This window comes from Megalobrama amblycephala, linkage group LG9 (genome assembly GCF_018812025.1).
Source record: "Megalobrama amblycephala isolate DHTTF-2021 linkage group LG9, ASM1881202v1, whole genome shotgun sequence".
NCBI classification, from domain to species: Eukaryota; Metazoa; Chordata; class Actinopteri; order Cypriniformes; family Xenocyprididae; genus Megalobrama; species Megalobrama amblycephala.
This window is the reverse complement of record NC_063052.1, coordinates 7,013,544-7,040,555: the sequence shown is the minus strand read 5'-3', so window position 1 is coordinate 7,040,555 and position 27,012 is coordinate 7,013,544. Positions and strand designations below refer to the sequence as shown.

General features: G+C 36.5%; 1 protein-coding gene across 1 annotated transcript; it reads right to left on the bottom strand.

Annotated features, from left to right (window-relative positions):
• Nucleotides 1-9,357: 9,357 nt before the first annotated feature.
• Nucleotides 9,358-26,883, bottom strand: pex1 (peroxisomal biogenesis factor 1). Its single transcript, XM_048201409.1, has 24 exons — nucleotides 26,333-26,883; nucleotides 26,064-26,204; nucleotides 24,818-24,901; nucleotides 24,363-24,477; nucleotides 23,590-24,275; nucleotides 23,334-23,453; nucleotides 23,125-23,248; nucleotides 22,941-23,041; nucleotides 22,779-22,870; nucleotides 22,530-22,662; nucleotides 20,552-20,648; nucleotides 20,275-20,445; nucleotides 20,030-20,184; nucleotides 19,182-19,368; nucleotides 18,942-19,102; nucleotides 17,699-17,833; nucleotides 17,551-17,615; nucleotides 17,317-17,459; nucleotides 14,913-15,016; nucleotides 14,645-14,821; nucleotides 13,825-14,055; nucleotides 13,510-13,704; nucleotides 9,916-10,046; nucleotides 9,358-9,787 (listed from the first exon to the last, which is right to left on the bottom strand). The coding sequence occupies exons 1-24, from the start codon at nucleotides 26,438-26,440 to the stop codon at nucleotides 9,709-9,711; spliced, it is 3,735 nt and encodes a 1,244-aa protein (XP_048057366.1). The 5' UTR covers nucleotides 26,441-26,883; the 3' UTR covers nucleotides 9,358-9,708.
• Between the last annotated feature and the right edge of the window lie 129 nt (nucleotides 26,884-27,012).

Sequence of the window (27,012 nt, the reverse complement as noted above, 5' to 3'; positions counted from 1 at the left end):
TGTTCTGCAGGTCGAACGACTTCATTATTTCTGAAAAAAAACCCCGCTATATTTAGTTTTCACTATTTAAATGAAGAAACAGAACAATGAGTGATTGCAGTGATTCAGTTCACTGTGGCTTTACTATAAATGACGTCTAATGTATTAATAAAATGACAAATATGTCTAAAATGGATAACTATTAATAGTGTCTTTTCCAACAAGCGACTGCAGCCTCAGCAAAATCCCCATAGCAACTTTAAAGTTGTCCACATGTTCCCACACGGTTCTCTATTGGTCATTTAATAACGTTCCCGATATGAGTTTAGGGGGACGTTCTTTTTTGTTTATTTTATAGTCGTGCGAGAACGTTACAAAGAGGACATTTGGGAAGTTAACAGAACGTTCTATAGTCCCCTAAACATTCCCAGAACGTCTTGAATGTTCCCTGAAGGTCCACTAAATAACGTCCCCCAACCCTTAAAAGAACTCCACCACATCGTGACCGTCTCTGAACGGTCTGGGAACGTTACCAGATGACAGGTTAGATGTTGATGTTTTATAGGCTACAAAATATTAGGTTGAAGTCACCGTTATGGAGGTGAGCGTTTGCTTTAGATGGGCTCTTGATTCTTGACGTATTTAATATTAGATTGTCTCTGACTGCTTTAGCTGTGTTATCAAAACACTCTTTTTACAGCAAAAGTTATAAGAGAAATTCTGATCAGCTGAATTAGGTTATTTATGATGATAGTTCAATCTTCATGATTCACTGATCTTTTTCTAAGTTTAAACTCTGATTGTTGATAGTTTGGCCTTTTTTTTTTTTTGATAATCAAATTTTAAAAATCATTATCACCTACAAAGTTATAAGTACCCTTTAAATAAAGTAACATGCAGTATAACATCAGTGTTTCTGGATCATCATTGACTGAAGCACAGGCGCTACTCTCCGTAACCTCACAAAACTCAGATAACAGAAACAGAACATTAAACACTAACAGATCTCTCTAGATCTCAGCATCTTATTACAAACTTCTTAATGAGGTGTTGTTTTATCAAAATTTATGAATGTCACCGTTATGGAGGTAAGCGCTTGCTTTAGTTGGTCTCCTGACCCTTGACATTTTAAGTTTATTTTTTTTCCATTTGTTTTAACTGTATGTTTCTAAAACACATTTGTTACAAAAAAAAATCTGATCAAATGGATTTGTTTGCTTATTATTGATGATTCTATTGTCATAGTGTTCTTATTCACTGATCTCTGAATATTGTATTCCTTTCATGTTGTTGTAGTCCTATGAAAATGCATAAAATCCTGTCCTGTTTTAATAAATTAAATTTTATAAAATTATTCAGACAGGATCATGTAGACTCACACAGACATCAAGATTCAGCATATGAACCTCAACAATGGTGACAAAATTTTCAGATAAACAGATTGACTCTGAGCATCACAAAACAAGCTACTAAAGTCATAAAAATGATTTTTGTTTAGTGTCACTATTGTTGAGGTTCTGATTCATGATGTCTGTGTGAGTCTAAAAGACATTGCTTAAATCTCTGTCTGTATAATGAATTTAAATAAATAAATTGAACTCATAAAAAAAGAAAAAAAAAACTAACCGTTAATTAATGCAAAACCGACAGTTAATCAGGGGCGGTTTCCCGGACAGGGCTTAAATTAAGCCAGGATAGGCCTTAATCTAGAATAGTTAATCGTGTCTTAAAAAATGGCTTTCTGAAATGCAGATTAAGTACAGATTACTAAAACCTGGACTATGGAGTCCTGAATTAAAATAAACTAGATTAATTTAAAACCAACTGTGCTAATCTGAATTAGCATGAGAGAGGTTGCCTAGAAAACATGGAATGAACCAAGAAAAGCTTAAAATTGCATGGAACTGAGAAGTAAATCCAAGGAAAACAATGGCAGCAGAAAAAGACTGCAATCCAAAAAAAACAAAAACAAAACTTTACTAAACAAGAGACAGTTCTTTTAAAGCAAGCAAAATACATCAGCTGTGAAAAAAGAGAAGTGCCTGGAATTCACTTCACCTCAACGGTAAACTTCAAATACACTAACATAACAAAAACTTTTACATAATAGAACATTAAACAGTAAGAAGTCTCTCCATATTCTCATCTTTCTAAAAAGCATAATGCATAAAATAACACTTTTTCAACATTTACTCACCCAATTCAGCCTGGTGCAAAGCATGATGGAAAGTGAAAGTCCTGTTTGATTGGGTTACTTTACTGAAACATGTCATTTCAAAATGAAAACATCAAATGAGTTCTAGTAACCATTTCAAGTCAATTTAACATGAAGCAAATCACATTTGAACCCGAAACAATGGTGTTAAAAGTGAACAGCATCAAAAAATAAATATATAAATAAAATATATAAATAAATAAATATATATATATAATACACAGTGTATATCAATATCGATATATATCCAAGTAATACGTCTTCTTGAAGGTTTAAAGAAGGTTTAAACCTCAATTTAAGCCTAGGTTTAATTTAAGCCTCAGTTTAGTCCTGGAGTCACTCTAGTCTTCCTCCAGGAAATCAGCTTATTAAACTCTGGACAAGACTAAGTCTAGGACTATTTTAAACCATGACAGAGAAAACAAATTTCTATTAATCTGGTTTAAAGGGCCATTTTATTCTGGGACTAGGCTTAATCTCTGTCCGGGAAACTGCCCCTCAGAATTTAGTCTCTGGAGAGAATCATGACACTCCATGATGATTGAATAACCATCATTAAATAACCAAATTCATCTGATTAAAATTTCTCCAATAATTTTTGTTGTAACAAGCATGTTTTGGAAACACAGTTAAAGCTGCCAGAGAAAATCAAATGTTAAAATGTCAAGAATCAAGAGCCCATCTAAAGCAAACGCTCACCTCCATAACGGTGACTTCAAACTTTATTATTTTCTATAAACCCACGTAGAAGGCGACATTCTCGTGACCTTGCGCAAGGTTGCCTAAAAGTTCTCTAAAGGTGACGAAAATTACGAACCTTTGCAGAACATTAGGGACGTTCCTAAAAACGTCTTCTTTTGGTAATGAAAGTGCTGCAGTTCAAGGTTCCTTATATGACTTTAGGGGGACGTTCTATTTTGGTTAATTTTATGGTCACATAAGAATGTTACAAAGAGGATATTTGGGACATTAACTGAACGTTCCCACATGGTCCTCTTGGTCATTTAATAACGTTCCTGATATGAGTTTAGGGGGATGTTCTATTTTGGTTATTTTATGGTCGTGCGAGAATGTTACAAAGAGGACATTTGGGAAGTTAACAGAACAAACCTTAAAAGAACTCCACATTATGACCATCTCTGAACGTACCGGGAATGTTACTAGACAACCTCCTTAATACCAGTGGGGACATTCTGAAGATGTTCTGGGAACGTAAAATTTCAAGCGGGGTAACCTGTCACCTGGTAACATTCCCAGAACATTCAGAGATGGTCACAATGTGGAGTTATTTTAAGGTTTGGGGGACGTTATTTGGTGGACCTTCAGGGAACATTCAGGACGTTCTGGGAATGTTTAGGGGACTATTACTGTAGGACGTTCTGTTAACTTCCCATATGTCCTCTTTTTAACATTCTCGCGCGACCATAAAATAACCAAAATAGAACGTCCCCCTAATGTCATATCGGGAACATTATTAAATGACCAACAGAGGACCGTGGGGGAACGTTCTGTTAATGTCCTCTTTGTAATGTTCTTTTTTGACCATAGAATAACCAAAATGTAACGTCCCCCCAAAGTCATATAAAGGAACCTTGAAATGCAGCACTTTCATTACCAAAAGAGGACGTTTTAGGAACGTCCCTAATGTTCTGTAAAGGTTTGGAATATTCATCACCTTTAGAGAACTTTTAGGAAAAGTTGTACAAGGTTTTGAAAACGTCGCCTTCTATGTGGGAGTGTTTTTCAGACTCACACAGACATCATGAATCAGTGTATGAACTTCAACAATGGTGACAATAAACAAAAATCTTTGTGACTTTAGTAGCTTGTTTTGTGATGCTCAGAGACAATCTGTTTTTGAAAATTTTTGTCACCATTGTTGAGGTTCATATGCTGAATCTTGATGTCTGTGTGTCTATATGACCCTGGCTGAATAATTTTTGCATAATGACAAAACCTTTCAAAATATCAAAGTAGGACAGGATTTTATGCAGCATTATAGAGCTACAGGTAAACAGTGTGAAAGGTAAGTGTTTGGTGTTATTTTACTGTCAAATGTTGAGAGTGTATTATGAAAGGTATACAGTGTTAAAAGAACAGTGAATATGGCTACTGTATGAAGATGATGAAATCAACAAAATCATTTGATGAGATTTTTTATTTTATTTCATTTTTTTGTAACAATTGTCCTTTATAAACACAGTTACATCATTTGAAGAAAAATTAAAGTTAAAATGTCAAGGGTCAGGAGCCCAACTATAGCAAGCGCTTACCTCCCTAACGGTGACTTCAAACTTTTTTTCTTTACGAGATTTTAATGATAGCCGGTTTTATTCAGTTATGAGATCTCAATGACGGTCAGTTTTGTTCCTTAATGAGACTTCAATGACGGTCGGTTTTCATTGTCAGTCATTTTTGTCCAGTTACGAGATCTCTATGCGGTATGTTTTGTTCTTTTACAAGATTTTAATGACAGTTGATTTTGCTCCATAACAAGATTTCAATGATGGTCGGTTTTGTTCAGTAACACAATTTCAGTGGCAGTCGGTTTTATTTGATTATGAAATTTCAATGACAGTTTTGCTGGATTATGAGATTTTAAAAATGATCAGTTTTGCTGGGTTATGAGATTTCAATAACTGTCAGTTTTGATTCATTACAGGATCTCAATGACTGTCAGTTTAGTTCCTTTATGAGATTTCAGTGACGGTCGGTGTTGCTCGGTTACAAGATCTCAATGAAGGTTAGTTGTCAGTGTCAGTTGGTTTTGTTCTGTTATAAAATTTCAAAGATGGTGAGTTTTGTTCCTTTGTTCTATTACGAGATTTCAAAGACAGTCGGCTTTTGTTTCATTACGAGATTTCAATGATCGTTGGTTTTGTTCTGTTACAAAATTTCAATGACAGTCGGTTTTCGTTTTCAATCAGTTTTGTCCAGTTACGGGGAATGTTATTATAACGTTATTCTAACATTATTTTAACGTTCCCCTAATGTTATTATAATGTTATTGTAGCGTTATTCTAACAATTCCCCTAACGTTATTTTAACGTTATTCTAACATTCCCCTAATGTTATTTAAATGTCATTCTAACATTCCCCTAACGTTATTCTAATATTATTTTAACATTCCTATAATGTTGTAACGTAGCGGGACTGAGGCAGAGATCCATATGCAAGCTTTTATTTACAGTGAGCATAGTCGTACAGGCTGGGTCGATCAGGGGCAAACAGGAACAGTAAGGAACAGGCAGAAACGTAGTCAGGGTACAGGCAGTAGATCGAGGCAGGCGGATATCATTCACAGAACAGTATACAAGGCAAGAGTCAGGACAGGCAGCAACGGGTCAATAAACAGGAACAGGCAAGATCAAACACAGGCAGATAGGAAACAAGGAAACGCTCAGAAATGACACACTGGGTAATCAAGACTTCGCAAACTGGTGGTGTGAGTGTGAGTCCTTTATAGTCCTGATAATGAGCTGCAGCTGGGTGTGATGATCAGTGTGGTGTGCTAGGGTGGATGTGGCAACAGGTGATAGATGGAGTGAGTGCATGTGATTGACAGGGGGATGATGGGAAATGTAGTCCGGAACTGACAGGATTCGTGACAAATGTTATTCTAACATTATTCTAACATTATTTTAACATTATTTTAACGTTGCCTTAAAGCTATTTTAACATTCCCTTAACATTATTCTAATATTCCCCAACGTTTTTCTAACATTTTCTAACATTTCTAACATTATTTTAACATTCCTATAATGTTATTTTAACATTCCCCTAATGTTATTATAACGTTATTCTAACGTTATTTTAATGTTCCCCTGATGTTATTATAACATTATTTTAACGTTCCCCTAATGTTATTATAACGTTATTTTAACGTTATTCTAACATTCCCCTAATGTTATTTTAACGTTATTCTAACATTCCCCTAACGTTATTCTAACATTCCCCTAATGTTATTCTAACATTTTAACGTTATTTTAACATTCCTATAACGTAATGCTTACGTTCTCCTAACGTTATTCTAACATTATTTTAACGTTCCCCTAATGTTATTCTAATGTTATTCTAATGTTCCCCTAAAGTTATTCTAACATTATTTTAACATTATTTTAACATTATTTCCCCAAATGTTATTATAATGTTATTTTAACGTTATTCTAACATTCCCCTAATGTTATTTTAACGTTATTCTAACATTCCCCTAACGTTATTCTAACATTCCCGTTATTCTAACGTTCTTCTAACATTTTAACGTTATTTAACATTCCTATAACGTAATGCTTACGTTCTCCTAACGTTTTTCTAACATTCCCCTAACGTTATTCTATTATTCTAATGTTCCTCTAACATTATTCTAACGTTCCCCTAATGTTATTCTAACATTCCCCTAACATTATTTTAACATTATTTTAACGTTATTTTAACATTCCCCAATGTTATTCTAACGTTCTTCTAACATTTTAACGTTATTTTAACATTCCTATAACGTAATGCTTACGTTCTCCTAACGTTATTCTAACGTTCTTTTAACTTCATTCTAACATTCCCCTAATGTTATTTTGTTATTCTAACATTCCCCTAACTTTATTCTAACGTTCCCCTAACATTATTCTAACATTATTTTAACGTTATTTTAACATTCCCTAATGTTATTATAAAGTTATTTTATCGTTCCCCTAATGTTATTATAATGTTATTCTAACGTTCTCCTAGCGTTATTCTAACATTCCCCTCATAGATCTCATAAAAGAACAAAACTGACCGTCACTGAAATCTTATAATGGAACAAAACCAATCAGAAGATTAAAAAAAAAACACACTCACAAAAAGTTGTTCTAAGATGAAACACAAAGACATCAAGAATCAGCACATAAATCTCAGCAAAGATGACAATCAAAAGTGTCATGCCGCAATGCATGGTGGGAACAATAGTGCAAAACTCACAGCATGCATTATAGCATGAATAAATTATCCAGCTGAATTGTCCTATTATTTTCTTTAATTCTAACTATTTGCTTTTATTTATTTATTTTTTTGCTGTGGTTTTTGTACTGTCTTTCATTAGCTTTTGTGTGGTCCAGAGTTGATCTGATTGTAAATGACTGAATATTTTGTTGTCACCATTGTTGAGATTCATACACTGATTGCTCATATCTGTGTTAGTCGTTGTAGTTTACTGTTTTCTGCTCATGTCTTTTTTTTTTTAATCTTCAGTCTTTTAACTGATTTCAGCAATACGGTGTGATCTCAACAAAATTTGTAATTCAAATATATTAATGATACAACACAATTATTACACTCAAATGACATCAATGACTCAGCTATTTCACAATGATTATAAAAACATCAATAACTAAAAATCATAATTCGATCACATTTTAGCTTTCTTTGCTACTGCAAATGTCTTTGACAAACACTGTCATAGCAGTCAGAGAAGACAAACATATGATGAGTTAAGGGCCCAACTAATGGAAATGCCAATGAAGTATGGTGACTTCAAATGAAACAAACATTAGCGTTAAACTTCTGTTAATTCTCAATAAGAACTTCTGTCGATGAATGAAAGAAATAAAGTCTGTAGTAATATTTGAAGCTATAATGCTGTTTGTGGAGTTGTTTAATCCCCCTCTGCTGAGATCTGGAAAGATTTAATGTCTTCTTTTATCTTCAGTTGATTTCATCTAAGGCTGTGGCTGAAGTCAGTTGTAGCTCTTGTGTTTCTGTTTCTTTTTACTGCTCTTTTCTTTCCTTAAGTGATTCAGCTTGTTAATGCTAAGATGATTCTAGAAATAATATATATAAAAATTTGCGGCTCAGATAAGGCCCAGTTCTGGTTTATTTCTTTGCCCTTGGTTGACGTGGCATTGCTATGGCCTGCTTGTGGCTCAGATCTGGCAAACGGGAGCGGCCCACCCGAGTGCCATCATTCCATGCCACATGTGGCCAGATCATCATACCACTCGTGGCAGATGTAGGCCAGATCTGGGCCCACTCAAAGTTGCTATCTGGGAAGGCAGATTTTGGATGTTTGCTTCAATAAGCAGCTTGAGGCAGGATCAAGAATAAACTGAGGAAAAACAGGAGGACCAGTTAGCTTTCCAAATTCTTTGGATACCCCACAAGGCATCTGAACTGTTTATCCTTTATATTAATGTTGTACTTAGAGAATTTAAATCACAATTTGTTAATATAGATTTATACTTGATACTGAAGTGATACTATCTTGAGTGTATAATAAAGGCTGGCTCTACAGACTGAACTGATGCACCCTGCTGAGAGCAATTTTGCTTGTCTCATTTTATTTTTTCCATGATGCCAGTACCACGACTTATTCTATTCTAGTCCCATGATGTCACATTCGCTTTCATTCTGTTGTGGCTGAGATATGGTTCAATGGGCCTTCCACGCTCCCGTGGTCCTTCGCGTAAGCCCATACAATACTAACAGCAGGGGCCAGAACAAAAGCTGTCTATATTTACCTCAGCAGAAACTGCTGCATCAGGCTGTGTATGTAAAGGCCATGGTGCGTCTTGCGGCAACTCTGGATTCAGCTTAATGATTTGTGAGAGGAATATCTAGTTCACACATGAGCACAAAACTGAGAATGTACTGGGAAAGTTAATGATAATCAAAGGTACAGAGACAGTTGTAGCTCCAAGGCAAGTTCTAAGGGGGAATAAAGCAGAGTATGAAAAAATTCAATTTAGGAGAACTCAGATCCTGGGGGTCTGCAGATGTCAGTTATCCACAGAATAACCCGGAGGCATTTACGGTTGATTAAATAAAAGATTATTCTCTTCTAAAAAGAGAAGGACACACAGATCTTTGAATACAGATTGAAAAGTATCCATGTAGGACTTTTCAACACAACAATTGGCTTTCGGATAGTAGGAATATACTGCCACCAACTGGTTATGGTAATTATCTTGATAGGGATGCTAGGGAAACAGCAACAACATTGTCACATAAAAACTAACTAGCAATCAAATTAATTATATTATCTATTGGTATTTACTTTTGGATATACCCATCCATCCATCCATCCACGATTCTATCTATCTAGTTTTCCCATCCATCCATCCATCCATCCATCCATCCATACTCAGCATGTACAATGTATCTGAGGCACTGGAGAAATTAAACATGCATCATAATTACAAGAAGAATTGTCATTTATTAAAAAGTTATTTAATTAAATATTTAATGCATATATACACATTTGTTTTCTTTAGATTATATTGCGAAAGCAGCTAAGCAAATTTAGCAAACATGTCACTTGAAAATTATCTTTAAATTATTTGTTCAGTGCTACTGAATTCAAGTCAAGTTCTTGATACATCCCTCTACTTAGCATGAAAACATTGTAAGTATACATTTGCTCTTGAGGCGAAAAGTAGAAAAGCCCAGAATGTGTGACACCAGTCGACAGTAACACACACCAAAATCTCAGCAAAAAAATTTGCCTTCTAATGCCCTGAGCTGTATTAATTTATCCAAGGCTCTCATTACGCCAAGGTCACCCGTTGACCTGCTTTAAAAGAAGCAGTTTTCTTGCCTTCGTTTGAGGCTCCGAAAGACTCATATCTGAAGGAGAAAACCAACACAAATATGTGATTCAGCAATGCAGTGGTGTGAACGTGGTTACAGTATATTTCAGGTGGTTTATTTGAGTGAAAGTGTGTTTGTGAAATGTGTAAAAACAGTGAACTCACAGTTCAGTGTATCTCCTCCAGTCTTCTCTGCTGACAGATGCTCTGGTGTTAGCCAAAGCAGTGGTCAGGTGAGTTTGGCATATGAGAGAGCCAGGCTTACTGGGGCCAGCTTGCACCAGAGATGATTCATCCTATGAACACAGAACACAGATCTCATCTACTGAGCAGATACACACTCAAACACAGTCTTCTGGATGGATGGATGGATGGGAAAACTATATATCTAGAATCATGGATAGATGGATGGATGAGAAAACTATAAATAAAATCATGTATGGCTGGAAAACTAGGTAGATGGAATGATGGATGCCTGAGAAAACTAGATAGAATGATGGATGGATGGATGGATGGGAAAACTATATAGATAGAATCATGGATGGATGGATGGATGGATGGATGGGAAACTATATAGATAGAATCATGGATGGATGGATGGGAAAACTATATAGATAGAATCGTGGATGGATGGATGGATGGATGGATGGATGGGAAACTATATAGATAGAATCATGGATGATGGATGGATGGATGGATGGGCAAACTATATAGATAGAATCGTGGATGGATGGATGGATGGATGGATGGATGGGAAAACTATATAGATAGAATCGTGGATGGATGAATGGAAAAACTAAAGATAGAATCATGGATGGGTGGATGGGACAACTATATAAATAGAAACATGGATGGATGGATGGGACAACTATATAGATAGAATCATGGATGGATGGGAAAACTAAAGATAGAATCATGGATGATGGATGGGAAAACTATATAGATAGAATCGTGGATGGATGGATGGATGGATGGATGGGAAAACTAAAGAGAGAATCATGGATGGGTAGATGGGACAACTATATAAATAGAATCATGGATGGATGGATGGATGGATGGGACAACTATATAAATAGAATCATGGATGGATGGATGGGACAACTATATAGATAGAATCATGGATGGATGGGAAAACTATAGATAGAATCATGGATGGATGGGAAATCTAAAGATAGAATCATGGATGGATGGATGGGAAAACTATATAGATAGAATCGTGGATGGATGGGAAAACTAAAGATAGAATCATGGATGGGTGGATGGGACAACTATATAAATAGAAACATGGATGGATGGATGGGACAACTATATAGATAGAATCATGGATGGATGGGAAAACTAAAGATAGAATCATGGATGGATGGATGGGAAAACTATATAGATAGAATCGTGGATGGATGGATGGATGGATGGATGGATGGATGGATGGATGGGAAAACTAAAGAGAGAATCATGGATGGTAGATGGGACAACTATATAAATAGAATCATGGATGGATGGATGGATGGATGGGACAACTATATAAATAGAATCATGGATGGATGGATGGGACAACTATATAGATAGAATCATGGATGGATGGGAAAACTATATAGATAGAATCATGGATGGATGAATGGATGGGAAAACTATATAGATAGAATTGTAGATGGATGGATGGGAAAACTAAAGATAGAATCATGGATGGGTGGATGGGACAACTATATAAATAGAAACATGGATGGATGGATGGGACAACTATATAGATAGAATCATGGATGGATGGGAAAACTAAAGATAGAATCATGGATGGATGGATGGGAAAACTATATAGATAGAATCGTGGATGGATGGATGGATGGATGGATGGATGGATGGATGGGAAAACTATATAGATAGAATCATGGATGGATGGGAAAACTAAAGATAGAATCATGGATGGATGGATGGGAAAACTATATAGATAGAATCGTGGATGGATGGATGGATGGATGGGAAAACTAAAGAGAGAATCATGGATGGTAGATGGGACAACTATATAAATAGAATCATGGATGGATGGATGGGACAACTATATAGATAGAATCATGGATGGATGGGAAAACTATATAGATAGAATCATGGATGGATGAATGGATGGGAAAACTATATAGATAGAATTGTAGATGGATGGATGGGAAAACTAAAGATAGAATCATGGATGGGTGGATGGGACAACTATATAAATAGAAACATGGATGGATGGATGGGACAACTATATAGATAGAATCATGGATGGATGGGAAAACTAAAGATAGAATCATGGATGGATGGATGGGAAAACTATATAGATAGAATCGTGGATGGATGGATGGATGGATGGGAAAACTAAAGAGAGAATCATGGATGGTAGATGGGACAACTATATAAATAGAATCATGGATGGATGGATGGATGGATGGGACAACTATATAAATAGAATCATGGATGGATGGATGGGACAACTATATAGATAGAATCATGGATGGATGGGAAAACTATATAGATAGAATCATGGATGGATGAATGGATGGGAAAACTATATAGATAGAATTGTAGATGGATGGATCGGAAAACTAAAGATAGAATCATGGATGGGTGGATGGATGGGACAACTATATAGATAGAATCATGGATGGATGGATGGATGGGACAACTATATAGATAGAATCATGGATGGATGGGACAACTATATAGATAGAATCATGGATGGATGGGAAAACTATATAGATAGAATCATGGATGGATGAATGGATGGGAAAACTATATAGATAGAATTGTAGATGGATGGATGGGACAACTATATAAATAGAATCATGGATGGATGGATGGATGGGACAACTATATAGATAGAATCATGGATGGATGGATGGATGGGACAACTATATAGATAGAATCATGGATGGATGGGAAAACTATATAGATAGAATTGTAGATGGATGGATGGGAAAACTAAAGATAGAATCATGGATGGATGGATGGATGGATGGATGGATGGATGGATGGGAAAACTATATAGATAGAATTGTAGATGGATGGATGGGAAAACTAAAGATAGAATCATGGATGGATGGATGGATGGATGGATGGATGGGAAAACTATATAGATAGAATCATGGATGGATGGGAAATCTAAAGATAGAATCATGGATGGGTGGATGGATGGGTGGATGGATGGATGGGAAAACTATATAGATAGAATCATGGATGGATGGGAAAACTATATAGATAGAATCGTGGATGGATGGGTGGGAAAACTAAAGATAGAATCATGGATGGGTGGATGGGACAACTATATAAATAGAAACATGGATGGATGGATGGGACAACTATACAGATAGAATCATGGATGGATGGGAAAACTATAGATAGAATCATGGATGGGTGGATGGATGGGAAAACTAGATAGAATGATGGACGGATAGAAAAAATATAGATAGAATCATGAATGGATTTGTGGATGGGTGGATGGATGATAGATGGGTAGGGAAATGAGAGGGATATAGCAATGGATTGGAAAACTGAATGGATGGGTAAATTAGATAATAATGGATGGAAGTAGGGTAAAAACTAGATGGATGAATGAATGGATGGAAGAATGAATGGGTGAATTGGAAAACTAGATAGAATGAATGGATAAATAGATGATGGATGAATAGGTAAACTAGATGGATATAATGATGGATAGACAGGAAAACTAGTTATTTAAATTGATAAATTGATAAATGGATAGATGGACAATGTACGAGGAAGGTAACTGACCGTGTTTTTGCGGTAACTATTCTTAACCGTGCTGACTTCTGCTCGGAGGCGTTCAGACTGCTCATGGGTCAGTTCCTGAAAGCCTTCTTGCAGACAGGACATAAAAACGGGGGCATGACAGGAGCTTGGATCCCTCATTGATGCCCCTGTCAGGTCGGGGGCGGTAGAATTGGGTCCAGACAGGCACTGAGAATTCTGGGAGCAGAACAAACAGAATGTGACTCATAAGAAGCCCAAAAGTATTAAATCATAGTAGTTGGAATGTAATATAATGAATTATTTGTAAATATAACATTTGTAAATTTAGAATCTCACCAATTCAGACAGAGACTGGTTATCCAGTTCAGACTCAAAGGAGCTACCGAAGTAAAGGCGCCAGATGTTGTGACGTGGGTCCTCAGGTGGGAGTTCACTGGGGTCCAGCAGAACCATAGAGTGCTCCAGCCCTGCGTCCCCCTCCCCAGCTGAGTCATCTGACCCGCTGCTATGGTTCAGGAAGATCAGGGAGGAGAGGCTGACATCACTGTCTGACCCTGAGCCCAAATCCTTTAAAACAGCAGAGAGAGTCTGTAAATTAAGCCATGATGTACTGACTACTTTTTATATCGTTTCTATATCTAGGGTAGTTATAGACTCGTATATTGACCAGGCCAGTTATTCAGATGATATCGGAGCATTTTGAGATTATCAGTGTTTATTTCATCTTTGAACACTGAAATGAAAACTGAATTGTTTTCCACTTTGATAGTAATAAGAAAAGTTTCTTGAACACCAAATCAGCATATTAGAATGATTTCTGAAGGATCATGTGACACTGAAGACTGGAGTAATGATGCTGAAAATTCAGCTTTGCCATCACAGGAATAAATTACATTTTAAAATAGAATATATTTAACTAATTTGTAATAATATTTTGCAATATTACAGTTTTTACTGTATTTTGAGCATATGAGTCTTTTTTCGAAAACATTTCAAAATCTTACCAACCCCAAACTTTTGAACATTAGTGTATATGTTGACCACTGGTCTTTAGATATGGACATCAGCCACTGAAAAACCCATGTAGGTCAACCACTAACCATGTGATTAGGTTTGTAAATGTATGGGTCAATGTTTGAGTTTGTGTGTAACATACATGCAGAAAGTTGGGCCCCAGGCTGCTATGGATCGCTTCTAGCTGAGCGTTATAGAGAAGGGCCTTCAGGTCGGCTCCAGTGAACAGCTCTGTTGCCACAGCAATCTGCTCCAAGTCCACATCTGCAGCCAGTGGCACAGAATGAGTCAAAGCCCTAAGGATCTCCAGCCGTGCCTCCTGAAGGACAGATACGTATCAGTGAATTAATATTGTAGATCTTTTAGGTGTAAAGATGTTAAACTGATGTGCGCCAAAACAACATGCTGACCCGATCAGGAGGAGGGCAGTAGAGAGACTTGTCCAGTCGCCCAGGTCTCAAGAGAGCAGGATCAATCAGGTCAGGCCGACTGGTGGCAGCCAACACATACACCCCTGGAAATAAGAAACTATGCAGTGATTTTAAAGATCTCACAAATACAATAATGCAATCTTTCAAATATAAAAAAAAAAAACACCCCAGATATTTCACAACAACCTTGAACAACAATTCTGAAGTCACACAATTGGCTTTGCTCTACAGTCTCAGGTGTCTTGGTGTTTTTGTGATTGAAAAACAAACTGTTTTTTTTTATTTTTTTATTTAGGATTAGATGGTAGCAAGATAATTTATCTAAGTTAACCTACTGATATTGATGATGTTGCTACAGTGTAAGCAATAACCACAGCAGAATTAAAAGCAAGAAACTGAAACTTCTCACAGTTGTCCTCAAATGAACATTACATGCAAACATAAAGCACTTTAAGCAGTTTTAACAGTGTTCAGTGGTTTTATATACAATTATTTTTTAAATTGTAATATAATTACAACGTTTTTATTAGAATAACGTTTATGTTTTTAAAATTATTTTGTCACTACAGGACTACTGAGCAAAAGGTTGATTTAAAGGTGCCCTCGAATGAAAAATTGAATTTATCTTGGCATAGTTAAATAACAAGATTTCAGTACATGGAAAAGACATACAGTGAGTCTCAAACTCCATTGTTTCCTCCTTCTTATATAAGTCTCATTTGTTTAAAAGACCTCCGAAGAACAGGCGAATCTCAACATAACACCGACTGTTACGTAACAATCGGGGTGTACGCCCCCAATATTTGCATATGCCAGCCCACGTTTCCAACATTATAAAAGGCATTAGACAAGGGCAGCCAGTATTAACGTCTGGATGTGCACAACCAAATCATCAGACTAGGTAAGCAAGCAAGAACAATAGCGAAAAATTGCAGATGGAGCAATAATAACTGACATGATCCATGATAACATGATATTTTTACTGATATTTGTAAACTGTCTTTCTAAATGTTTCGTTAGCATGTTGCTAATGTACTGTTAAATGTGGTTAAAGTTACCATCGGTTATTACTGTATTCACGGAGACAAGAGAGCCGTCGCTATTTTCATTTTTAAACACTTGCAGTCTGTATAATTCATAAACACAACTTCATTCTTTATAAATCTCTCCAACAGTGTAGCATTAGCCGTTAGCCACGGAGCACTATCAAACTCATTCAAAATCAGAAGTAAACAATATAACAGTATACAATACTCACATAATCCGACGCATGCATGACGAACACTTTGTAAAGATCCATTTTGAGGGTTATATTAGCTGTGTAAACTTTGTTAAGGCACTGTTCAAGGCAAGCGCGAGCTCTGTGGGCGGAGAGCACGGGATTTAAAGGGGCCGCAGCATAAAATCGGCACGTTTATAATGATGCCCCAAAATAGGCAGTTAAAAAAATTAATAAAAATAAATCTATGGGGTATTTTGATCTGAAACTTCACAGACACGTTCAGGGGACACCTTAGACTTATATTACATCTTTTAAAAACATAATCTAGGGCACCTTTAAAATGGTGGAAAAACTTGGTGACTTTATCATATACATACACTACCGTTGAAAGTTTGGGATCAGTATGATTAAAAAAAAATAATAATAATTTTTTATTAAGCAAGGATGCATTAAATTGATCAAGTGACAGTAAAAACATTTATAATGTTACATAAGATTTTGGTAACAATTCATTTTAAGGTGACAGTATGTTACTACATGTACTTACTATATTAATAACAGTAAATTATGCATAATTACAAGTAACTAACCTAAAACATAAATGTAACTTTATAGTAAGTACATGTAGTTAATTAATATAACTGAGTAAGTACAATGTAACTATGTCACCTTAAATAAAGTCTAATCAAGATTTCTATTTCAAATAAATGCTGTTCTTTTGAGCTTTCTATTCATCAAAGAATCCTGAAAAAAACGTCTTTCCACAAAAATATTAAGCAGCACTGTTTTCAACATTGAGAAAATGATGAGAAATGATTCATAAGCACCAAATCAGCATATTAGAATGATTTCTGAAGGATCATGTGACACTGAAGACTGGTGTAATGATTGAGACGCAGATTGAGACTCTTCTTGAGACTTCTTTCAAAAAGAAAATCTTACCAACCCCAGTCTTTTGAACAGTGGCGTATATATAAACCTTAACCTAAATTTTTTTTGAATGGAGAAAAAAAAAAAAAACAGTCCATGGACATTTTTTTTTATCAACTACCCATTTACTCACAGATCAACAAACTGAGAGCATGAAGCAGATAAAAACGGATCAAACTCAGGTTGACCCCAGGTAAAAGTGTAAGCGTTTGATCTTCAGTCCTGACGTACCTGTCAGTCCTTCCACTCCATCCAGCTGAGTAAGTAGCTGATTAACCACACGGTCAGTGACCCCTGTGTTGTCATGTCCTCTTCGAGGGGCCAGAGAGTCAAACTCATCAAAGAACAGTATGCACGGCTTAGCTTGTTGAGCCCTGCAGCAACATAAGCACACATTTGTTAACACATTTGGTTGACTCTAGTAAACTGCTACTTTATTTCATAAAGTAGAGCATTCAGACAGACCTCTGAAACACATCTCTAACTGCCTGCTCACTGGCACCAATATACTTGCTTAGGAGTTCGGGACCCTGGAGAAACACATAGCACATCACAATATATCAGTGCATTGAAATTTTGTCAGTACACATACTGTATGTACACTTTTCCTTACCTTGATGTTGATGAAGTTCATGCCGCTCTCTTTGGCCACAGCTCCAGCCAGTAAAGTCTTGCCTGTTCCAGGAGCTCCATAGAGCAGCACACCAGAGCACTGACGCAAGGGCAGACTGGAGAAGAGCAGCGGGTACTGGACACAACATGACACATCAGACTATTACTTCAACCACACATGAATAGGGATATATAATAGAAAATCTTTGGTTAAAACTGTGAACTCTATGTCCGTCCCAGTCATTATGATTACTGGTAAATGGTTTCTGTCATAGAAATCAGTTTATTGAATGTATTTATGAATTTATTGATGGATTAATAATTTGAATTAGTGGGTTTAAATAATTCTACTCATTAGGGTCTCGAATAACACTAAAAACGGCCTGAGCAGTGTTATTTTAGTATCACTGATATAATATTACACTTTCTGCTCATTTTAGAATGCATTTTTATATATATTTTTTTTTGTTTTAACTTTAATTTTTATTAAAACTTTTAGTAACTTTGTTGTGTTTATGTCATTTTTTAACATTCATGTCACATTTTTTTTAAATGTGTCTATATAGTTTTTATTTAATAGTTGTAGTTTATTTAGATTATTATTTTAGTATTTCTGGTAAAACGAAATGAAAATGATAAATGTTTTCTTGGCAGCTAGTCATATTTCATTTTATTTCAGTTAATGTTTATTTTGTTTTAATGACACTGGTCCTAAGATTTGAGAACAGATAGATCATTATTATCATCCTGGCTTGTTAGCAACACATGCAGTCACAAAAAATTCTCTACAGCAGAGCAAAACTCTAAACGTTTTGAATCAAAACAATTCCATGACTTAAGTTTTTTTTTTTTTTTTTTTACTAGCATACTGAAAATGTTAAAGTTCGACACTGCCCTTTACCACAGATTTGTGACCAGTCTAGTTGATTCACCTAATCTTCTTGTACATAAACTGGATTTTTTAGTTGGGAAAAGCTGGTCTTACACTTAAATGAACAAAAAAATAATAATGTCTACACACTGAAATTAAACCTGCAAAATGTATTTATAAACAGTGCAACATTTTTACCAGTCAGGTCTTCATCAGGAACAAGTAATTTAAGCTGTAAATTCAGTGTGCGGACATTGTTTTTCTTTGTTTAGTTATTATTATCTTTTTCAATTTGGGTTTTGGATGTTCACACCTTTTTTGTATTTTGTTTCTTACTCTGAAATAGACATTTTGTGCATAATAGCTGTCATACCTTAGCTGGCAGCAGTATGATGTCCATCAGGAGCTGACGTGCCTGATGAAGTCCCCCAATACGCTCCATGCCTGCCCCAGTGGGAGTCTGCAGCTGAGCCCCCCAGAGGGAGGGTGGGGTGAAGCCCTGAAGGGCCTGTCTGAAGTCCTTATAGCTCAAATCTGTTGAACCAGAAAGCTTAGATAAAAAAAAACAAAAAAAAAACAGCTGAATCACAGAAAGATATAACTAAGCACTTGCCTTCAGAGTTGCCATTGTTTCTGCTGTGTAGAGTGTTGGCATGGATGGCCCTCTCGAGCAGCAGGTTCAGGTCTCGTGCCATGAATCCCTCTGTTTCTTTGGCAACACTGTCCAGGTCAAGAGTAGTTTGACAGTCCTGGAAGTTCTTTTTGACTGTCAAAGACCTCAGAATCTCAACCCTTTGAGCCTATAAAGAGAAACCATCCTTTTACAGTCTTTTTTTTTTTTTTTTTCAAAAAACAAATAAAAAAAAAGCATACAGGAATAAAACTAGTCTTGTGTAGTCAGACTTTTCACTATAGGCATAAAGTCTGGTCCACACTGCAACTTGTTTTGGCAAGGATTCAATAAGAGGAACATCACAAACTTTAGCAAATACTGTGAATTTCTCTTCTAAATAGTGACCATTGTAGCCACCTGGGAATGCAAGTCCAAATAGTTTGTTATATTGCAGTAGAGCTGCATGATTAACTTAATAAACCTGAAATCAAGATATAGCTTAGTATAAAAATGAAGAAAGTAAGAGAGTGATAATTATAAGTATTGTAATATTAATGTTTAAAAAATACTTTATTGTACAGTGAAATATTACAGTAGTAATTTTGTTTATATTTTTATTAAAATTATTGTCATCATTATTTTTTCTTAAATATTTAGTACTTTATTTACAGTCAAATATTACAATAGGAATTTGTTTATTTTGTTTAATATATTTATTTAGGAATAATAATAATTATTATTAGCACAGTAAACCTGGTACTTTTCAAATCACAATTGCAATTTTTCTCAGGAAAATCACAATTAGATTTTTGTACCCTAATCGCGCAGTCCTAGATTCATGAACCCACCTGATCTGGTGTTTGGATCTTGCAGAAGCTTTGGAAGAAGTGTGAACCCTGCACCGCAGTCAGAGTCTGATGAAGGGAATGCTCATTCTGTGCTGTGACCATCAGAGCTATGAGGCTGGAGCGCACCACCATCTCATCCACCAAATCCCTCAGACCTGAGGAGAACATGCAAAGTAAAGATGCCCATCAGATGATTCCTCACAGAGATGCATGTAGAGCCAGGCACGTCTGTTATGATGTCTTACTCTGTGCTATGTGCTGCCGCAGTACGGCCTCTGGCCCATGCTCATGCTCAGGTGAGGTCGCAGCACCGGTCAAGTGATCCAAGTCATCCAGCAGGACCACTGAGGGTTGTCTCCAAACTGCCTGCTCGAAAACCTCTTCCAGCCTCTGTCTTATTGTGTCTGCTCTCTTGCCTAACAAATTCATTCATAATATCGAGAAATATGATTGATAAAAGACAAAAACATAGTCTAAGTTGGAAAACATAGCAAAACAGGTCAGTCTAATTTTCTTGCCTACCTTTCAGTCCCTTGCAGTCCACAACTTGAATGTGGGCATCCAGCTCTTCACTGGCTTTTCGACACAGCGCTCTAGATAGAGAAGATTTTCCACTGCCCTACAGAGAAAAGCAGGAAATTCATCACATACACCCTCTTTTCATTCATTCATTCATTCATTCATTCATTATTTTCACAATAAAAGTCAACACATGTCCTTGATTGTTATCTGAATTTCCAAAAAAGTTATAAAATCTGACCAAAATTTTGGAGCGATTGCTACATTTCTCCACTCAACAATGTGGAATTTTAAAATTCCTACTTAGAACGAAGTTGAACTAACAACTCATGCAGAAATGTTTAACCCTGAATTTTGATGCAACTGTATACTACCATTCAAAAGTCTGGGGTCAGTACGAAAGACATAAATACTTTTATTCTGTAAGGATGCATTAAAGTGATCAAAAATGACAGTAAATACATTTACGTATAATGTTACAAAAGATTTCTATTTGAAATAAATGATGTTCTTTTGAACTTTCTAATCATCAAAGAATTCACCATGTATCCACAAAAATATTAAACAGCAACTATTTTCAACATTGATAATAATAAGAAATGATTCTTAAACAGCAAATCAGCATATTAGAATGATTTCTGATGGATCATGTGACACTGAAGACTGGAGTAATGATGCTGAAAATTCAGCTTTGCCATCACGGGAATAAATTACATATTAAAGGTGCTGTAGAACGTCTTTCAAAAGATGTAATATAAGTCTAAGGTGTCCCCTGAATGTGTCTGTGAAGTTTCAGCTCAAAATACCCCATATATTTTTTTAATTAATTTTTTTAACTGCCTATTTTGGGGCATCATTAACTATGCACCGATTCAGGCTGCGCGGCCCCTTTAAATCTCTTGCTCCCTGCCCTCCCTAGCTCTCGACTATAAGTGCATTTATACAGTGCATAAACAAAGTTCACACAGCTAATATAACCCTCAAATGGATCTTTACAAGATGTTCGTCATGCATACTTCATGCATGCTTCGGATCATGTAAGTATAGTATTTATTTGGATGTTTACATTTGATTCTGAATGAGTTTGAGGCTATATGCTCTGTGGCTAACGGGCTAATGCTACACTGTTGGAGAGATTTACAAAGAATGAAGTTGTGTTTATGAATTATACAGACTGCAAGTGTTTAATAATGAAAATAGCGACGGCTCTTGTCTCCACAAATACAGTAATAAATGATGGTAACTTTAACCACATTTAACAGTACATTAGCAACATGCTAACTAAACATTTAGAAAGACAATTTACAAATATCACTAAAAATATCATGTAATCATGGATCATGTCAGTTATTATTGCTCCATCTGCCATTTTTCGCTGTTGTCCTTGCTTGCTTACCTAGTCTGATGATTCAGCTGTGCACAGATCCAGACGTTAATACTGCCTGCCCTTGTCTAATGCCTTGAACATGGGCTGGCATATGCAAATATTGGGGTCATACATATTAATGATCCCAACTGTTACATAACAGTCGGTGTTATGTTGAGATTCGCCCGTTTTATATAAGAAGGAGGAAGCAATGGAGTTTGACGTAACTCAACGTATGTCTTTTCCATGTACTGAACTCTTGTTATTCAACTATGCCGAGGTAAATTCAATTTTTGATTCTAGGGCACCTTTAAAATATATTAAAATAGAAAACAGTTTTTTAAAATTGTAATAATATTTTACAACATTAATGTTTTTACTGTATTTTTAACCAAATAAATGCAGCATTGGTGAGCACGAGAGACTTATTTTAAAAACATTAGAAAATATTACCGACCACAAACTTTTGAATGGTAGCAAACCTATCGATATGATCCTAATAAATGTTCTCTGGTGATAATCATACACCTGCAAAAACAAATATTGCATAATATTAAGTAGAAGTATCCCACATCTGACTCTGAAAGGACCACAGCATACATGTGTGAAGGTTACCTTTGCGCCTGTGATGAGCAGAGCTCCACCCCTCAGTCCACGTCCTGTGGAGAGCAGCTCACGCGACAGAGGACCTCCCATTAGAGCGTGAGAGATGTGCTCGAAAGCAGACCTGTTGATGTCCTCTACCCCACTGAGCAAACAGATTCAAATATCACAAACAACAACTGACTCAACAGAAAGTAAATTCTGTTATGAATATTAAAAACACATTGGTATTTCCTGTTTTTAAAAAGAATACAAGCATACCCAAGAGAGCTGAGGGAAGGAAAGCCAAGATACAGATCTTCATTATCATCATCAGAGCCACTGTGGTCAGAATCTTGAGGCTCTCTGACAACCTAAACAGAGATTGAGCTGGTTTGTTGAGAAAATAAAAAATAATTCTTAAAATGATATGTGACTTTATACCTGCACGTCTGTTTTCTTTAGTAAACTGGATGATAGAAAGAACATCTCATCCTCTTGCTGTTGCTCTGGTTTTAGCACAGTCAAGACAAACTCTTCTTTTCCTGAGAAGAGAGAAAATTCCAGAATATCCTGTAAAAATTGTATTATGATCAAATACATACATTTTGATGGTTCTTACTCACACCTTCAGCACAGGGTAAGAGAATGACATTAGAGCGTCCTGTCAGACAGGTCAAAGGTTGATGGCTCTGAGCATGCAGCCAGTTGAGGAATGCAGTTTGAATATCTTCTTCTTTTTCACTGTCTGCCTGCGGACAAAAAAGGGAATAACTTTATGATGCAATATTTTCATAACCTGACAACATAAAGCATTAGTCTGAAAGAAAAACTTACCAACGGTTGTACTGGTCGAACCATGACTGCTTCTGCTACTCTTGGCAATGATTTCAAAGGCTGAATCCTCACAGCCGAATGAGGCTCTATCCTCAAACGCCTCTGCAGCACCTTTGGGATCTACAATGAAATATATCTGTACTATATTGTCTATTAGCATATATTATTATTTTTTTCATGTGTTTGTATTGGTTGAATACAAAATAAAGAATATTTCTATGAAACATTATAACTGAACTTGAACGTAATAACTTACCCAAACCTTCCCAGAGTAAATTTCTTCACATTTACTGAATTTCTGGTCTTCCTGCAGCCTTTTTATATTGTGACAAAGCATCCTGACCACAACAGCGTTCTCCTTACATTCCTCCGCGTCGTTCCCTTTGTGAGGTCCGTCTCTGATTTTCTTCTTCTCCATGGCCTGCTTGACTTTCTCCCTGAGTTCTTTAGGAGAAAGGATCTTTGAAAGTCTACCGTATGTTAAGGCAGACTGCCCTGGATTCCAGTTCTCTTGTTCTTGCAGGTTCCATGGCAGTATATGAACATCTCCATGACATGAGCCTAAATGGCTGACAGAGCTAGGAGGGGTTCCACATGTTCTGAGGATACAGTCTTTCAGGATGGTGGGAATTGTAGGAACTGCGAGATTTTCCTTTGAAGGCTCAAATCCTCTTGTAAACAGGTATCTAACCAAGCTTTTCAGATCAGCTATACCTCCCCAATGGCCTTCATTCGGACTCTCCGGATGATCGCCGAGGGGTTCCCGATGGACGATTGAGCTGGAGGAAGATGTGACATCAACGTTCTGATGTTGCAGATGTTGGCTTGGCTCCACTGATCGAGTTTGGTGGAGTTGTTCATTTCCTGGATGTAGTTTTGGGGAGACAATGAGCTCAGTGAACTGCTCCAGTCGGCCGTAAGGAACAGATGGAGACAGGGATGCTAAAAATAAAATATTAGTGTAAAAGAATCAGTTCATTCCCAATGACAACTTCAATATGACAGACTTTTAAAATAGGGCTGCCTGACCTATCCTGATATAGATGACAGTGTGCTGGTCCACCCATACAGGGAACACACCATCACTGAAGACCACTCGGATCTGATCCAGGAGTCGCTGCTCCAGAGCGATGCTGTGCAGCTCCTGGAACAAAGTTCAATCAAATTTTTGACTGAAAGGCATTCACAACCCATTTAATTGATCTAATGTATTTGTGTAAAGTAAAAAAGGGTATTCAATGAGAACAAATATAGGACGAGACTTTTTTTATCCAGCATGGAATTGATCGGGTCAAGAAATGTTGACGTTTCATACCAAAATCGAGCCAGTAATGTGTATTATGAAAGAAAATATGGTCCATTTAGATTTCAAGTAGGCTTTGAAAGATGTGTAATTTCTATTTATATGCATCATAATGGACATATATTGCTATAACATCTGCGAGGGACTGAAAACAGAGGTAACTGATTCCACTGTGGCTCACCAGGATCTCCCAGTCATCCGGAGACAGAGGCTCTACGAACACCTGCTGCACTGACTGCACCTGATGACATGGCCGCAGATACCCCTAAAACACATCACAACCATGTTACATGTATCTACATCAGTGGTTCTCAATCTTTTTGACTCCAAGGCCCCTCATTGTCCACAGAAATATTCAAAGGCCTCATGACTTTTCCAGTTGTTCATTATTTAAATTGATAAGGATTATGGATTAGGATTTTTACTCACAATTTATACCTGTTAAAATATTTTAGAGCTTGGCATAACTAGAATGTATATTTATAAAATATATAAAAAAAATGCCCATGGAGTTAATCTGCTGGTCTAGAAATCACACTTTTAAAATGAGGCATATATACAGGTTTTCCATACAAAGCTGAAATAAAATATGAAATATCGTAATTTTTAGTCTTTTTATTTTAATGCTTGAATTGTCTTATTTTAAATCATCTTGAGGCCCCCTTGCGGGCCCCGGGGCCTGGTTGAGAACCAATATCTACAGCCACGCTCCAACAAATCACTTCTTGGAGGTATGCAACATATCTTAAAGGATTAGTTCACTTTCAAATAAAAATTTCCAGATAATTTACTCCCCCCCCCATGTCATCCAAGATGTCCATGTCCTTCTTTCTTCAGTCGAAAAGAAATTAAGGTTTTTGATGAAAACATTCCAGGATTATTCTCTTTATAGTGGACTTCAATGGCCTCCAAACAGTTGAAGGTCAAAATTACAGTTTCAGTGCAGCTTTAAACGATACCAGACGAGGAATAAGGGTCTTATCTAGCGAAATGATTGGTCATTTTCGAAAAAATACAACTGTATATGTAAGCTTTTTGAAGAATACGAAAGTGCGGTTTTGGCAGAACCACTTGGAAAGCGATCATTTGTTTATATAAAGCATATACAGTTGTATTTTTTTTTTCGAAAATTACCGATTGTTTTAAGACCCTTATAAGATATGAGATAAGATAAGACCCTTATTCCTCGTCTGGTATCGTTTAAAGCCCTTTGAAGCTGCACTGAAACTGTAATTTTGACCTTCAACCGTTTGGAGGCCATTGAAGTCCACTATAAGGAGAATAATCCTGGAATGTTTTCATCAAAAACCTTCATTTCTTTTCGACTGAAGAAAGAGGGACATGAACATCTTGGATGACATGGGGGTGAGTAAATTATCTGGAAAAATTTATTTGAAACTGAACTAATCCTTTAACCAGTAACAAACCTGTTCTCCCTCCTTGAGCCCAAGTTTCTCTCCCAGCTGTCTGCTGATCTCAACTCTGTCCTCTGGACCTGAAGACCTGGACCTGGTCCAGCTGAGGAACACGGGTGCAGAAACACCCCATGACAGCTCCAGGATCTGGTTCTGACATCACATTAGTGATACATGACTCTTAAAACATTCAGAACTTTACATATGATGGAACATAAACATACAGTACAGTGGCGGACTAGTATTGGCATGTATTATAAAGCAGCTATCTAGACACGAACCTCATGAAGACAGAGATGAGTGGCTAAGTTTGATGACAGCTGAAGAAAGCAGTTCTTGGAGTTACTGAAGACCAGAGAGACAGGTTGAATCCCTTGGCTTCCCAACATTGCCTGCAAGGCTGCAGAAACCTCGCTCCTACTACAAAATTATCGCTTATTGAAGTTAATTTGTGGTGTTCAATTCAGCATGCTAGAACTGTCAACATGAATTGCACGTCAGACATTATGAGCCCATGGAGTGTATCGATCAGTCGTAAGCGCTGTTAAAGCGAACATTTTCGATTAGCTGCGTCTCGCAGTGTTGCCAAATTTCACTAGAAAAACAAGCAACAAAGACTGATTAAACAAGTCCCAAAGGCGATTAATCACACAACAAATTATCCTGGAAAAAAGCTTTAAAAAGCTGCAACCCACGAGTATCTATTTTTATAAGTGACTTTTTAAATAAACAAGCACCAAGTTGCTTATATTAAGCGGTCATGGCAACACTTTAGCAACTCGACAGTGGTTTCAAAATAATTGCATTTATCAAGAAATTGCGGTGAATAAATATTTAGGTGCAAAATAAAACACCGTTTTAATGTACTGTGTAAATTACTGGTTTAAGTTATTGTAAATTTCTGGTTATATTATATTATACCATTATATTAAAATACCTAAAGGAAAACGGTCTAGCGCTC

Coding starts and splice junctions, on each gene's coding strand:
- pex1 (XM_048201409.1), bottom strand. CDS start 26,440: ATGTTGGGAAGCCAAGGGATTCAACCTGTCTCTCTGGTCTTCAGTAAC. Junction 17,460..17,550: donor GTTAGAGATGTGTTTCAGAG/GTCTGTCTGAAT, acceptor ATGTTGCTGCAG/GGCTCAACAAGCTAAGCCGT. Junction 13,705..13,824: donor ACCAGTCTCTGTCTGAATTG/GTGAGATTCTAA, acceptor TTCTGCTCCCAG/AATTCTCAGTGCCTGTCTGG.